Raw genomic sequence first — 15,726 nt, 5'->3', positions numbered from 1 at the left:
TTTTACAAAAGATAGTTGGTTTTTCAATCATTTCATTGAGATTTTATGTGGAGGTGGTTATCTTTGAAAAAAAACAGCATTTACATGTGCTATACTGTTTTTTAAACTTTTTTTATTAAGGATCATGTACAGTATACAATATTTTAAGTAAATCAGGTTAGAGAATATAATGATATATTTAAAAATGGTACATATTATATAAATATGGCACATTTCTAAGTAGAACATTAACAGAACCACATACATTTAAATTTGTTGCCCTTTTTGCATACTTTAATATTAACTTTAAAGGAACATTTTTAATGTTATAAAGGCAAATATTTCTTCAAATACAAAGCAGCATTTTTTAAGTGCTTCAAGAAGTTGTCATCTGAGATTCCATTTGATGTTCCTTTGTACAAAGTGAATAAAAAATATCAACCAAACAAATTTAGACTTTGACTAAGTTAAGGCAATGAAAAGATAAAGCAGCCATTTAAACATGTGGACAGGAAGTGTGAGTTAGAACATGTTTTGTCATGAAAACTGTAAAATGTTATCTTGTTGACACCAATCACCTAAAATTTATTTAAATGTTGCAGTATTCCAGTTATTTTTCAGAGTTTAAGGTATTATAGTTGAAACTTTTATTTCCCTATACACAGACGAAATGCTCTGAAGATACTACAGGGTGGCACATATTTATGTATCTGACGTTTCACAGGCTGTAGCATTTAAACTACTGCATAAAAAGTATCGAAAATGGCCTCACTGTGTAGCCTGAGAATGGGAGTAACAATGTGCTGGAAAGGGCAACCCCTGCTGTGTTCGAATACAGAATGGCGGTGAATCGATTGTCGGTAGTGCAGCTATCACAGAAGACTTTCAGAGGATAACAGTACAGATGTGCCAAGTCACCTGTGACAACGTTGCTCTTCATCTTCACGTGTGTATCGATCTGGATGGCGCATTTGTGGAGCACGCCATGGAGAACAGGGCATGAAAAAACATTTAAGGTTCTTAATGTTCATGTTCCATTATGTTACTTGATAATAACATTGATAGTTTCCTGAAAATAACGCCTTTTCAATCATATACATAAATATGGGCCACCTTGTATATATTGATAAAAATCATTTATCATATTAATGTGAGCAGAAAAAGTAACTTTGCGTAAGTTATACTTTGAAACACATTATAAAGTAGAAAACTCTAGCATTTTGTGACTCACTTGCAACTACTTGTAGAAGCGTCTCATTATGTTATCTGTGAAGAGTGAGTTAGTTTTCATTTTGTTTTTAAAATATCATTTTGAACAATGACCGAGAGACAGCTCCATCTAAATCTATGGATACTGCATTTACAGATCTCATGAAACAGTACATGTGCTGCTGAAAACAATTTAAGTAACTTGAGCATTGTGTGTACCAACAGTCATTCAGCATGCAATACTACTGACACCTCAAGAAATGTATCACCCATGAAAAAAATGCCTGACAATGGAGAGTAAGCCAGATAAATGCAATAGATTTCTCAGTGGGGTGAAGTTCATTATGAACAGGGATTATTGACAACTACAAAAAGAGGACTAGGTTAAAAATGAAATGTTGGAGAAGCAAGAACCCTGATCTAGAATGTTTTTGCCTAAATCAAAGCAATCTGGCAGAAAAAAAAACTGATTGTGGTTAAATAAAATCAAGGTGTTCAAAGTCAGTATCATTCATTTGTATGCAAACAACAACTTCAAATATGATGCTGCAATGCATTCCACATTCTGTAGATGGTCTGGATATGGTGGTGTGTTGCTGGATAGAAGGGATACCATAAATACAACTGTTTTGTACTATTTGCAACGTTTATTTTGATCTCACTGCACACCTATGGCCTACTCAATGATATGTTTGTCTCTCCCATTTTGCAATTGCTTCAAATAAGAATTGCAAAGCAACAATGGAAAATAATTGATTCAGTGGCTCATGGTTAATGTAATCAAACAAGACTCTATCAAGACCACTACCATTTTGAGCGCTGATCTGTCTATCATTCCCACGTCTACAGCACAGTACTAGGCACAGTAAACTGCTAATAACAAAGCTGAAGTGAGTTCAACTGGCAGCATATGCAATATTTGGAAACACTTTATATTATAAGATAACCAGTCTTGGTGTTATTGGCCTCATTATTGGTATCAAATGCTGTTCTGTTTCAGGAGTGTACACCTACATGTACGTAAGAGGCATTCAGTTCCTTCACAGATAATAATATTGGCTGTGGTCAGACCAAAAAATAAGTACATCCTGAACTGTTCAAGTGAAAGCCTTTTTACCATGTGCATAAAAGCCATAGTTGCAGAGTAAAACCACAAGCCCTTCAAGTAATTGTATATTGCAGTTACGAAGAAGACAGGCGCCTCTTCACCTGATGACTACCTAATAAGTAGCTTTGGGCAGAGGTCATCAGACACATGAAAGTACCAGCAATGAGTAAACAGAGGTAAAGCAACTCTGCCAGGTCATGCAAATCGTGTTTACAGTGTCATGACAGAGAAAAAGTACTTACATGGGAACTCAGCAGACAGTGTCTGGGATTCAGATCAAGGATCTGTGTGTTTGATGCATTTCTAGTTTGGATTTCCTTTTGTTTGAAGGCCCTTGATCTATTTATCTTTTTGTTTTAGTTTTTAGTTTTATTTTGAAGGTATATACTGCACTGTTCATTAACAAATTAGTGACTGTCACTGCCTAGTAACTGTGCTCTACCTTTCAATACTATTTTTCTATCCTTCCCCTACTTTTCCAGACTGTAACAAGCACACCTACACTGTGTGGTACCAAGCACCCCAGAAAGGTCAAAAGACGCAGACCCACAACCTGAGCCTAGCTAAACCAGATTTAAATGCAAAGTGAAATTTAGAACTATTGTACTTTGAACTTGCAAGGAAGGATGAATGTAAGCAGATTTCTGCTTGTCAAGGAAAATTGTTCTTTGATGATTTTTGTATTCATTTTGGTTTTAGGGTGGCACGGTGGCGCAGTGGGTAGCGCTGCTGCCTCGCAGTTGGGTGACCTGGGGACCCGGGTTCGCTTCCCGGGTCCTCCCTGCGTGGAGTTTGCATGTTCTCCCCGTGTCTGCGTGGGTTTCCTCCGGGCGCTCCGGTTTCCTCCCACAGTCCAAAGCCATGCAGGTTAGGTGGATTGGCGATTCTAAATTGGCCCTAGTGTGTGCTTGGTGTGTGGGTGTGTTTGTGTGTGTCCTGCGGTGGGTTGGCACCCTGCCCGGGATTGTTTCCTGCCTTGTGCCCTGTGTTGGCTGGGATTGGCTCCAGCAGACCCCCGTGACCCTGTGTTCGGATTCAGCGGGTTGGAAAATGGATGGATGGATGGATTTTGGTTTTATTAGTAGTGGGGGGGTGTAACATGCATGTGTAGATACCACTTTCCTTGTTTGAAGGATTTCCATTCAAGTACTGTATAATGCTATGTGACTGAAAAGTATCACTCAGTAGTTAATTTATGGACATATTAAAATTATTTGCCTTGGAGTGCTCAATTGCAGGCCTAAAGGGTTGCAGTGGATGCAGGTTTTCCTTCTATCAAAATTCTTAATAAAAAACAGTTATTTTGGTTTATGAAACGTGCAACTTTATTCAATATTCTGTTTCTTGTACCTGTTATCATTCTGCTGTGTCAGGAATTGTCTTGTGCTTTCACCTTCAAGGCTGGAGGGTAATGACTGGCCTCCTCCCAGCCTTCATATTGTCTGAGCTCCATCATTTGGGACCATGTGCTGCCTTTGGACAGATAGGAGATTTACTGAATTGCAAAGTCTCAATGGCATATATTGTATCTGTCTTTGTAGTTCACTCAGACAATTCACTTCTGAGGTCTTAACTTCAGCCACACAGCTTCCTACATCACAGCAGCGGTTTTCTTCCTGCCCTGACATTTGTGTGTTTTTATTTCTGTCTCAGAGACATTCTATGCACGGGTCCTGTCTGTGCTACACTGGTGCCAACGCCTCATAATCTCACTAAACTGTATAGACAACTGCAACAGCATTGTCTGCCTGCATCGGAAAATATTTGCTTTAGCCGTTGGGAAGGATAAAAGACATTTTGTAATTATTAACATTTGGCTATCGAATTAAACTATAATACTACAAAATTTCTTTTGGAAGTAAAATATATAAAATATTTACCATTTTGGAGTCTTTACCTTAATTTAGGCTCACCGAAAACCTTAATGTAATTAGAAACTTCAGCCATTTAAAACTAAATGGAAAGTCTGCAGGGATCATTGGTGTCCAGGGAATAACAGCATTTAATTTACTGGCCTTTCCAGTTACTACAGTACAACTGAACATTTTTTAGAGATTTCTAATTAATATATTTGTACCTTTGCAAAATAATGGGACATTTAAATTTGGTAAACAAACAAAACATGTTTAAATATTTTATTTTCAGTTATTTTGCTCTAGCACTGAAATTTTGGAAGGGTTTAAACATTCTTTATAACAGTGAACAGTGTCAAGTGTTGGCTAATTTATATTCTTTTTGAACACCTCGAAAGCTTCCACAAAAAAGTTCAGATAGATAGTAATTTGCAATTTGTTCTCCTTTATTTTGGATATTTATATAATAACTAATTTGCATATGAGATTCCTATCAGATAGAAATAATAATAATTCTTTGCATTTATGTAGCGCTTTTCTCACTACTCAAAGTGCTCAGCAATTGCAGGTTAAGGGCCTTGCTCAAGGGCTCAACAGAGCAGAGTCCCTATTGGCATTTACAGGATATAGAATAAAATAAATTTAAAGCAGTGTGAGATGTAAATGCATTTTTATTTGGTAATAGGGTTTCATCTAATCATAAGAATATACAATATAATAAGACATTTTATTTCCATTTTGTAAAAGGAGGCACCTCTCTGTGTCACCCTAACCTGGAATAAAAAGTAACAATACTAGATATTAATAACACAAAAATGATTAAGAGAAGACAAAGTACAAAGAATCATACAGGAAGGTGACCTACTGGGCCTAACTCAAAAATGTTTCTCTCCTAACTTCAAGGTGGGATAACTTATCCACTAAATAGCTGAGCAAAGTACAGTTTAACAAGCCCACCCCATTGTGGCTTACCAGCCTAGGAACTCGCAACTCAAAGTAGGAATTTCAGTATATTGTGTCCATATGACAATAAAATTGAAGTTAATCTTGAAAATCGAAGGTTGTGTCCTCAGTGTCACCTTTTGACAACTCTAGGTCATAGTTAAAATACCAGGCACTCTTAGCAGCCCAATTACTTAGTGCCCTCCATAACATGCAGCAGGCCCCATCTGCTCTGAGGAAGAGGCTTATGCTGTCACCTAACACTTTGGGGTAACTGTCTTGGCCTTTCACCTGTGATCTCTTTTAATGCAGTGGACTATTTACATAGAGGATATTCATTAACTATATTACCCCTGGTGACCGTTTCTCCCTATACTGGCGCATGTAGAAGCTCTCCAGTTACCAGTGGTGGCTCCAGGACCATCCCTGTAGTTTTCTTTGCTTGATATCTCTTCAGCAACTACCAGACTGCTTCAATATGAATGCTGACAATTGATACTCAATAAGAATTTCTTTACTAATTAGAACAGAACTATTTGGCTCTGATGTGTGCCATTGGATATGCCCTGAAATGGTTATGTCTAACAAATGTCTTTGAAGAACAATGTGCCACTTTAATGATTGACCATCACAAGTGCTTAGGGTGATTTCACCTGCTTTGATTTAAATAATATGTATGATCATTTCAATATGTTTTGTGTCCTACAGCTTCAGAAAAATGCTCTGTTTTTTAGTTACTGTGCTGTCAGCTTCTGCTTTGCTATCTTCCTCTTCAATAACAACATCCTCCAAATTATTTATAATCCCTGTCTGAAAGAATTTGCCAAACCCTCAACTGAATTTTTCTACAAGTCTGTCATTATTATCAAACAGACTACTTTGCTGCCAAGAAACAATTTGAATTTCTTGTCTTTTGTTAAAAGTGTTAAAAGCCTTTCGTCATTTCCTAATCTGAATGGCTAGCATGTGATTAAAAACTTTACTTTTGTTCTCCTTAACTTGACACAGCCTAAATAATCTGCATAGAGTAAAATGTTAAAATAAATACTGACTGACATGTTAAGCACTCAGAATCTTATTATTTATTGCTGTTGATTTAGAGTGTCTTCCATTAAGTCTTTTTTCTCATCATTAAGTTATGATTAAGAAGGGAGTAGTGTTTCTGTGTTCATCAGTATTGTTACTACTGAGCAATGTTTAAATAGGCAACTATGATTCCATATAAAGGAGAGAGTATGACTACAAAGTAAGCCATAATGCAGAGTGTGTCAACCTTCAAAACTCTGTGTGGGCTGGCTTGTGGCTTGGAAGAGGCTGATGTGGTTAGCATGTGTAAGAACGCAGATGTATGGTTAGTCATGCTGTAACATGAACAGTGGAGTGTTTGCTTGATCCTGTTGTGTAAGATGCATATTTTTAAAAAATAAATTAAAAGATACATTTTAGTCACTTTAATTGTCTATAATACTAATATGAATTCTTTAGTCCTCTTGAATAAAGCCAATTTAGTAATTTCATAAGTTTAATCCCTTTACAGCCTATTTGAGCATTTAACGGATTTTAGTTTTAGCAGAAACATAAAGCACAATTTTAACAAGTTAGAAAATGTATGCATGGCATAACATTTAGATATGTTTGGGAATTTGTTAACTGTTTTGAAAGTTGGAGCATTTAAAATGAGTCAGTTATCATATTTTTATTAAAAATTTTGTAACGATAAGCCATATCATAAAATAACAGTATGTTGGGTACGAGTAACAAACAAAGTCTAAAGAAATGTTGGAGTGCCAACTTGGCCATTCCGTTTAATAAAAGAACAAGAAAAAACTGCTCTTGGCATCAAAATAAACGGGCGCTTGATTGTGCAAGCACAAGAAAAATAAGCAAATCGCAGCCTCTGATGGCTCTCTGCTAGGGGTCTGTCTGTAGAGCTCCATTCTGCAGTAGGCTTGAGTCAAGACTGAGACGATTTCTTCCAGGAACAGCCACCTTTATATGGTTCAGACTGAAAGGGCAGAGTGTCTGTGAGCAATGAGTGTGGGGTTACTTGCCCTCAAGGGGCACCTTCTCAGAGCTACAGAGAGAAGAGACAAGACTATTAGCGACAGCACTCCCTTTCATCCTGGTGTGGTATTGCATACGTGATCTGAGCCAATAAGGTGATCCACAGATGCACCTGGGTGACAAGTGTTAACAGAATGCAAGCTTTCTAGCTGTACTTTACAATGTCATGTAGTTGAAAACATAACCCAGATAGACTTGTGGTGGCCCAGCAGCTTTCATAGACCGCAGGATCCAACTCAAGTGATGTTAAAATGGCATTGACTGAGGTCATGTTGTTGGCTGTTGGTTGTGGAGGCTCAGTGACTATCTGTTGTTCAAATGTCCTAAACATAATATTTTTAAAAGAAGTACCCAAAGGAGAGTAAAATCTCCGTTGAAGTCTCAAGGTAAAATTGTTGGCTGCTGCAGATCTGTCATGAATGGATATTATCAACCTACAGCTAAAATATGTTTGAACTAATTAGTTATACAAGAAAGGTGGGGTGCATTTAGAAAGTGAACTGCAATTAATATGCAGACATAAGATTAATGCCGCAGGGCATGCAGAAAGGACCACACTCTGGTATAGAGATTCTGTGGTGTACAAAGAGGTTGATGGTGGCACAAGCAGCAAGGATGGAACAGGAGTACAGCATTGTTAGGCCGAATGCCCTGTTCTCATCGCAATTATGCTAAATTGTACCTGGTACAAGAGCAGCATGGGCCAGAGGTCAGCGATTAACTTTATAGTTGTGGTATGTGGCCTAAGACTGTTTGTTCCGGACTATCAAGTAAGGAGAAGAGTGTTCAGTTGATCAACAACAGTGCTACTTCTACTACTATTACATATACTACTAGTACTACCACCAATACTTCTACTACTACTACAATTACTTGGGGGAACATTGGCTCTGGGCAGCATTGGCAAAAACAAACAGTTGTGACAGTGTGGGTCAGCTCCATGCTACCGATTCCCTCCAGGAGCCTCTTGAACCTGCCACCACCAATAGTCATGACCGGGATGAGCCAGCAAATGAGAACACTCACACATTGCAAGGGGTAAGAGCAAATGTGAAGAAGTGCTTTTATTAAAAACAGTTCAAAAATCCAAGTGTCCAAAATGTGCAGTGCACCCAATCCAGTAAATAAATAATTCATACAAACACAGTGTCCATGTGGAGGTTAAAATTAGCCAAACAATCCATTAAAACAAGGTTAAAACATGGTAGGAAACTGTTCTTAAAATGATGAGCCCGGGTGCACTCCTTTAAAATGGCCATCTCCTCAGCTTATCCTGACTGGACCTTACAGTCAAGGGGACAGCTATCCGACAGGCACCGCCATCCTTCTACGGGTCCCTGCCACACCATGTCTGCAAGAAGGCACTCACTCCGGACCCGAGGTTCAGGTACCCAAAGGCCATGGCACTCACAATAGGGCTCCCAGTCCAAGCCTTGCTGACTCCTGCTGCCTTCCCAGACTTCTGTGGTGAGCCACTTGCACCACCTGGTCAATCCAGCTCCCTAAGTCACTCCACTGGAGCGATCCTCCATGACAACATATGCAAATGCATTGTATTTGTAATTCCAATAGATGGTGAATTACAATCATTAACACTGCTTTTACGAATCCCGTACCCTATGGCGTATATCAGAGACAGATGCATTGCATGGTGCACTGCAAAGGTTAACATTGAGATCCTCATTAATTACTTAGATTTGAACCCATCTTAGATGGGTAGCAGAGCTAGTTACATTTAAAATATTCTGAAAATAAAACACAAGTGATATAAACTGTATTTGAAAGACACAGGTGCCCATTGAATACAACTTATCAGTAAGTGTTATTAACCAGCTAACACTTCCTGTACATACAGTACTGATATAAACATCAACCTCCACAGTATCAGATGCAAGGTTGGCAAAGTGGCTTGACAAAACTGATTTGTTATTACAAAGAAAGATTAAAGAGTTTACGTAAATTACAATATCCTGAATAATCTATTACTTGCATTCAGTAATTCGTGTGTCTCTGTTGTTATGTTTAAATTTTTGTTTATAGTATTCATTTTATGTTGTATTTGTTTTTCAGTTACTGAACACAAAATGTCAGTAAATAAGTTTATGTGCACATGGTCAGATAAATAAGGTGGTCAATAATCATATCATTCTCTATAAGCTCTACACTAAAATCTCTCCCAAGGCCATAAAATTCCCCCAGGTAGTCTCCTCTTTTATTTTATATATATATAATATTTTATATATTATTATTTCAGTGACATCATTTTGTTGTCAATTTTTTTCTTGGGCACCACCATTTTGTGTATTTGTTTCCATAGGTGTCTAGTGACTTTGATCCATGGTTGCTAGGCATATGATACATGTGTCATGTGACTCATGACATCATGGCAGCCATGTTATAAAAAAAATGGCCATGCACATTAAACAGTGGCCAGATTGTTTGTCCAAAAGAAAACAGAAAGAGTTAGGGAAAAAATTTGTGTTTAAACACACTTTTTGATTATAATCTTCTGATTACAGTTCGAGATGTGTTTACAACGTTGGGTTTACCAATGCCTGTAAACATCTACGCACAATCTATTGCCTTTTAGTGTTACTAAATATAGCTATGTCTAACTATCCTTCTGTAACATCCATAAACCTCTGACACTTAATTAATAACTCGCTCTGTCTGTGCTTTTATGGGAAGGTCACAGCACACTCAATATTGCAAATCTGATGTCATTTGTGTATTATAGGATATAAGCATAATCATCTAAATGACTATATAAGCATATTTTTGTCACTGTGTATTCTGCTTCAGCGCCAGAAATATGACAAGAGTACCAAAACCTTTGTGCATGATATAATATTCATTGGTTCTTAACTGTCAACTTGTGTAGGATGTTAGTTTGCTTTGATCAGTAAACAAAAAGCCGATTTACTTCATAATGTTCCCTTTTACAATGCTTTACAGATATTTTAGCATTACATTAAACCTGAAACAATGCATTACTATGACTGCTACATCAAAAATTTGGGGAGACAAGAGACTCTGCATGCTTTCAGCCAAGAACTCTGGCTGTTGCAATGACTCTGTGCGTTCTTAATTTTCTATTTCTGTAATATTATATTCCTTTGTAGCATTCCTGGTATTCATTGAAGTAGAGTGAATTTATTTAGAACATGTTTTCTGGTTGAAATTTCCAGTGTCTGCCTTGAATGACTATAAAGAGATGATCACTAAAGAAAAGAATTTTTCCTCCAGTGTAGTTTTAATGTGGTCTGGAGTTGCTCATGCCTTGTTTAGCTACATGGTAAGGTCAACTGTAGAAGTAGAAGAAAAAAAAAGCAAAAGTAAGTTTTGCATTTCCATTTTGGCACAAGACTGACACAAGCACTTGGAGCTTTGTGTGCTAGAGAGCTATTTGGGTAACCAAAATGTCAAAATGCATCCACACAAAAACAATCAACTTTTCAGTAAGCTGTTTAGTCAAGCAGGAATACTTTGTCAAGTGCCAATACTGGAAACTATTTTTCTTAAAACAGTCAATGGTCCAAATGATTTCAGTTTACTGTTATGTGTCATCTTTTCCAAAATAACTGAAAAATATTTTGGCAGTAGAGACAGTGTTTTAGGCGCTACTCTTCACTCGTAACAGGTTAATCAAGATCACATTCTTCATGAACTCTGAAAGTATGCACTATCATATTCTGTTGGAAAAGAAATATAATTAATTTTCTGCCTCAAATTTTAAAATAATGTGGTTCTGATTACTCAGCCATTTAGGCAGTAGACAGTATAATTAAAACCATTATTTTTTGTCTTGGAAAAATAGTTTTTATAATTATTTTGCCAACAATGAAAAGCTGAATGCACTGCTAGAGCAATTATTAATCAGTGGAGTGGCTTGGATTTGCACAGAACATCCAGTAGACAAGAATGTGTCTAACAGATATGCAGAGATCTCAATGCCAAATTCTGAAAAAGCTTAACGTTGTGAAGTTATAATCATTGAGTGGATATCATAGATAACAGATTGAAAAGAGATATTACTACAAAATGTGTTTCTAGTGAGAGTCTAGACTTGTAATAAAAATAAAAATATGTTTCAAATTGTTACACAGTCAGAAAGGTTTGGATGCCTAGCATTTATCTCGGGGTAACCCATTTAAAGGCCAAGAGAGTTCATCGGAACACACAAATGTACATTAAAAAAATGTATTATTTACTGGAACATATTGTTCTTGAAACTGGTTAATCATCCTTTGATCCACTATTTCTAAATGAAGTATAGCTGTAGCAGCGTCTGGTTTGTGTTTGTGTTTGGTGGCACGATCAGCACATGTTGACATGCCGGTGATAATTTTTAAATGGCTGCTGTATGTTGAATCACTTATTGTATACATAGTTGTTCAAGCCTAGATGTTAAGAATGCATTACTAACTTAGTGGGCCAAAAGCAAAAGGGAATACATTATGTGTTATCATCATAGCACTGCATTGTTACATTAAGAAGCTGACCTTAACAAATCCAGCATGTTACTGTTAGTTTAATACTGCAGATACTCGGCTTTTAAAGACTTAGAATTGTAGATAAGGACCCACTATCACTTCATTCAATGTGACTTCTTAACAGCAGCTCTGGAATTCAGAACCATGGACAGTGTTTCCACACTTGGCTTTTGCTCTTTTCCAACTGAGTCAGCTTTCTAATAACAAGACAGGACGGGCACACTTCTGAATCCTGAAGACATCGTTATTTGAAACTCAAGTACTGATCCAGAATTCCGTAATCATTTAATATAAAGTTTCCTTAAGGCATCATCTCATCACTTGTGTCATTCATGAATGGGAAGGATTAGATTGTGTATTTTGTACTGTTTGTGCACAGACCATACATCATTTCATTGTTGATATTCACATGCTGTAGAGGGATAAGTTACAGCCTGTAGAACCAACTTGACATCGTCATTAAAGGTTCAAAATCAAATTAGTAGCATTAGTGACACAGCATCTGGGCTGCACAATTGTATCATTGTGAGAATCTATGAAAAAGTAATTATGTAATTCAAATTACAATGTGGTGTACTACATAAAGTACTCTTTATAATACATTCACATTAAGAATTCAAACCCTTTGTGTTGTTACCACTTTTTTAACCATACTTTGTAAACAAGAGTGGAGCACTGATTACAGTAGTACAACTGCAGAAATTTTATTTTCATGCAGTGTTCCATCATTTGTTTTTAAATTGCTTAGACCATTGACAAGGTTGTTTCAGTTCCCATCCATCCATTTTTCTTAGTTCCTTTTCTAGTTCAGGGTCGCAGGGAGCTCGAGTCTTTCCCATTAGCATTGACCACAAAGGAGGAAGCAACAAACTCAGGGTTCCACACCTACTGTACACTTACATTTGGCCAGTTTAGAGTTGTCCGTTAACCATGCAGCATGTCCTTGGGATGTTAAACTAAAACTGAAGTACTTGGTGTTTTATTGTAGGAGGGCCATTACTAAATCAATGTTATATTATTTTGTTCAGCAATATATAATGCAATTTATATGCAGTTTGCTTATCTTTAAATTAACAGTATGCTCTATAAAATGTGATTCATTTCTGCTGTAGCCTACTGATGTTATTCCTCTAATTTATTTGATAAATGCACTTTTAATAATCATGATCCTGCCCCTGAATATATGACCTTAGTTCAGCCTTCATTTTCGTAAATATGCTATACAAAGTCTGTTCTATCCTTCAGGTATATTTTATTTCATGTAGAGCTGAGAAGTAAAGAAAAGCATTATAGCGAAACAGCACCAACCAAAAGAACATATTTGAGCTGATACGAAATTGAAGTACCAGCTCCCAAGAATAAAAATAAACATTTAATATTCACTTGGCTTTCTCAAGTGCTTTGAAACAGTGAACATAGATCTTGTTGAAGATGTAATTTCCTTTCTTGACAGTCATTTGGCGTTTGCATATCTTCACCATTCTGCTATTAATTAGTATCTCTGGTCAGTATTACTCAACTGTGGCAGTCTATCTTTGATCATTCTGCATTTAGTGTTTAGGATGTGGTGAGCCTACACTGGGCCATTGAAAATAGGCTCTTGGAAAACTGTGTGACTAGAAAAAAAAATTGACTAGTATACATTTTAGAATAAACAGTTTTATTATTATTTGTATTAGTCAAAATAAGTTGACTAAGATGACCCTTTATCAACCTAGAATTTAACAACTACATTCTTAAAAAGTAAGATCTCAGGTGATGATCCATGGAGCAACCCTCAAAATAACGAAGTAGGCTGTGGTTCTGACTAAAAGAATATTTCACAGTCAAGTAGGCTGTCTGAAATGCCACCATTTAACAGGGTCTATAACATGTCGCCCAATTTATTACGACATGCTGTGGGCCAGTTTTAATACAGTCTATCACATACAAAAAACTACACTTCACAAAATGGATTCCAGTGGTGTAGAATTTTATGAAATTCAGCAGAATTCCTGCTGAGCTGTCCAGACATGGTGATAGAAAACATACATAATTCAAAAAATGATTAGATGGTGTCAAGATGGTGTCCCAGCCCATAATGGTAAGGTGAAATGAGTATCAGTTATAGTGGTTGACAGAAACTATAATGGTTAGCACATCTTCAGGAATCTAAAGATTATTTCCCAGTCTGGTCACTAATCTGTGTGGAATTGTATATTCTTTCCAAGTTCAAATGGGTTTTGCACCGCATCCCAGGCCATTACAGTATATGGCAAGTTTAGATTAGTCTGACGTGCCCGAATGTGTAATGTTGCGGTTTTGTTACTATGTGTCTTTCGCTGCTGTCATGTAACCTGGTTATTCACAGTAGCCTGGTTTCTGAAATGCTATGTAAATCCTTACTATGGTTAGAGAAACTGGGTCATTGGCATCTGATAAACCTGGTTAACAGAGGTCGATTCCTCCACGAATAGCCCAATTATGTGGCCATGTAAACCCTTAACTGGGTTATTGTTAAGGATTCTGTAGTCTGTGCAAGTCTGCTTCACATTGTCAGCTTGTGCATGTATTTGTTTTGCACACACTTTCAACAGGAATGGGTAGAAACATTCACAAAATACATTTCCAGAGGCAACTGGTATTATTTCTTCTCCTGGCTGAAATAATCTGTCCCACTATTTCATAAATCAGTAAATTTATATTGATGAGTTATAGTGAACATATAGTGCTAAACTCAGCAACACAATCTTGAGAGCTGTAGGTTAACATATTTAAAGTAATGTGCATTACGTAGTTTGATCACTTTTTAAAGTAATGAGTAACCTAATGCAATACTTGTCTTACTACAGTAAAATACATGTGTTATTATTATTCTATTTGCACTGGATGTAAGGCAAACATACTGAATTGGTCCTTTGCAGGGCTCAGTCAAGTAGCCAAGTAAAAAAGAGCTTGTGGTGTGCCATCATGTAACAGAAACCTATAAATAAAGTGTCATTGGGACTAAACATATTTATATAGCACAAGAAAATTATCAAAGGCCTCATGCTTATTTACAGATTCACAGTGAACTGAATAATACTTATAAAGGGAGACTGTTCTGGCAATTTTGGAACTGATTTTTGTTTTCTGTTTTATTCTTTCAGACATTAATGAATGCCTGATGCCTGGAATCTGTAAAAACTCTGAGTGTTTGAATACTCGAGGTAGCTACAGATGTACCTGCAAACCTGGCTTTATGTTGGACGTTGCAAGAAGCCACTGTGTCTGTAAGCTTTTAGTAGTTGTTAACAAGCCTGACATGTAAAACAGCAATTCATATATCTGGTTTGGATTAGGACTGCATACTTGTGAGTGCTATTTTGTGTATCATTCCATTTGATCAAACATAAGGCTGTCTGGAAGCCAAGACTTTTTTGCATGTTGGCAACTTAGTCATGATAGAGAACTGCAATATAATGTAGAAGGAAATATAAACAGAAAACAGAGTATTTGCTGTTTTCTTTCCTAATTCTGAGTAATTCTTTGGCAGGTTGAAAAAGAAAACAATGCTGTATTCTTGGAAGAAGAACATTCTATCTTTGCTGTAATAAAAATGTCTGATTCATTATGCCTAAGCAATTTATATACAGTAATATTTGTAATTATTTCATGTATTTCAGTAAGGTTTCCTTAAATATAATAAAGTAAAGTAGCTCTCAATGTGAGTCCTCATTTCACAATAGCAAAAAAAATGATTTGAATTGGTAATATGAGCCAGAAAGAATTTAAATATGCTTTGTATAGATTAACTAATACTACAATCTCTTAATTTAGTTCTTAATTCAAATATGAGTCAGCTAAGATCAAATGTAATCTTGATTATAATTTGGCTTTTTTTTGTTTGATTATACTTTTTGTCTTATAGCGGAAAAAGCAATATCTCTGGTACAAGACAGGTGCTACCGCTCAGTATCTGGGGGAACCTGTTCCCTACCGCTGGCTCAATCCCTTACGAAGCAGATCTGTTGCTGTAGCCGTGTTGGCAAAGGATGGGGCAAGAGTTGTGAACGATGTCCGCTGCCCGATACAGGTTAGTCTGTCTGTAAATGAAGTG

The 15,726-nt window shown here is 36.7% G+C and overlaps 1 protein-coding gene across 1 annotated transcript in view; it reads left to right on the top strand.

The window, feature by feature from the left end:
* Positions 1–15,726, top strand: part of LOC114666327 (latent-transforming growth factor beta-binding protein 2-like) — a 418,209-nt gene that overhangs the window by 289,394 nt on the left and 113,089 nt on the right. The window contains exons 10-11 of the mRNA XM_051919743.1: positions 14,777–14,899; positions 15,538–15,702. Of these exons, the coding sequence (XP_051775703.1) occupies positions 14,777–14,899; positions 15,538–15,702 (288 nt within the window). The remainder of the gene's footprint in view (positions 1–14,776; positions 14,900–15,537; positions 15,703–15,726) is intronic.

Source organism: Erpetoichthys calabaricus, chromosome 16 (genome assembly GCF_900747795.2).
Source record: "Erpetoichthys calabaricus chromosome 16, fErpCal1.3, whole genome shotgun sequence".
Taxonomy (NCBI): Eukaryota; Metazoa; Chordata; class Cladistia; order Polypteriformes; family Polypteridae; genus Erpetoichthys; species Erpetoichthys calabaricus.
Note: the sequence above shows the minus strand (reverse complement) of the source record. Positions and strands in the feature narration are given on the sequence as shown.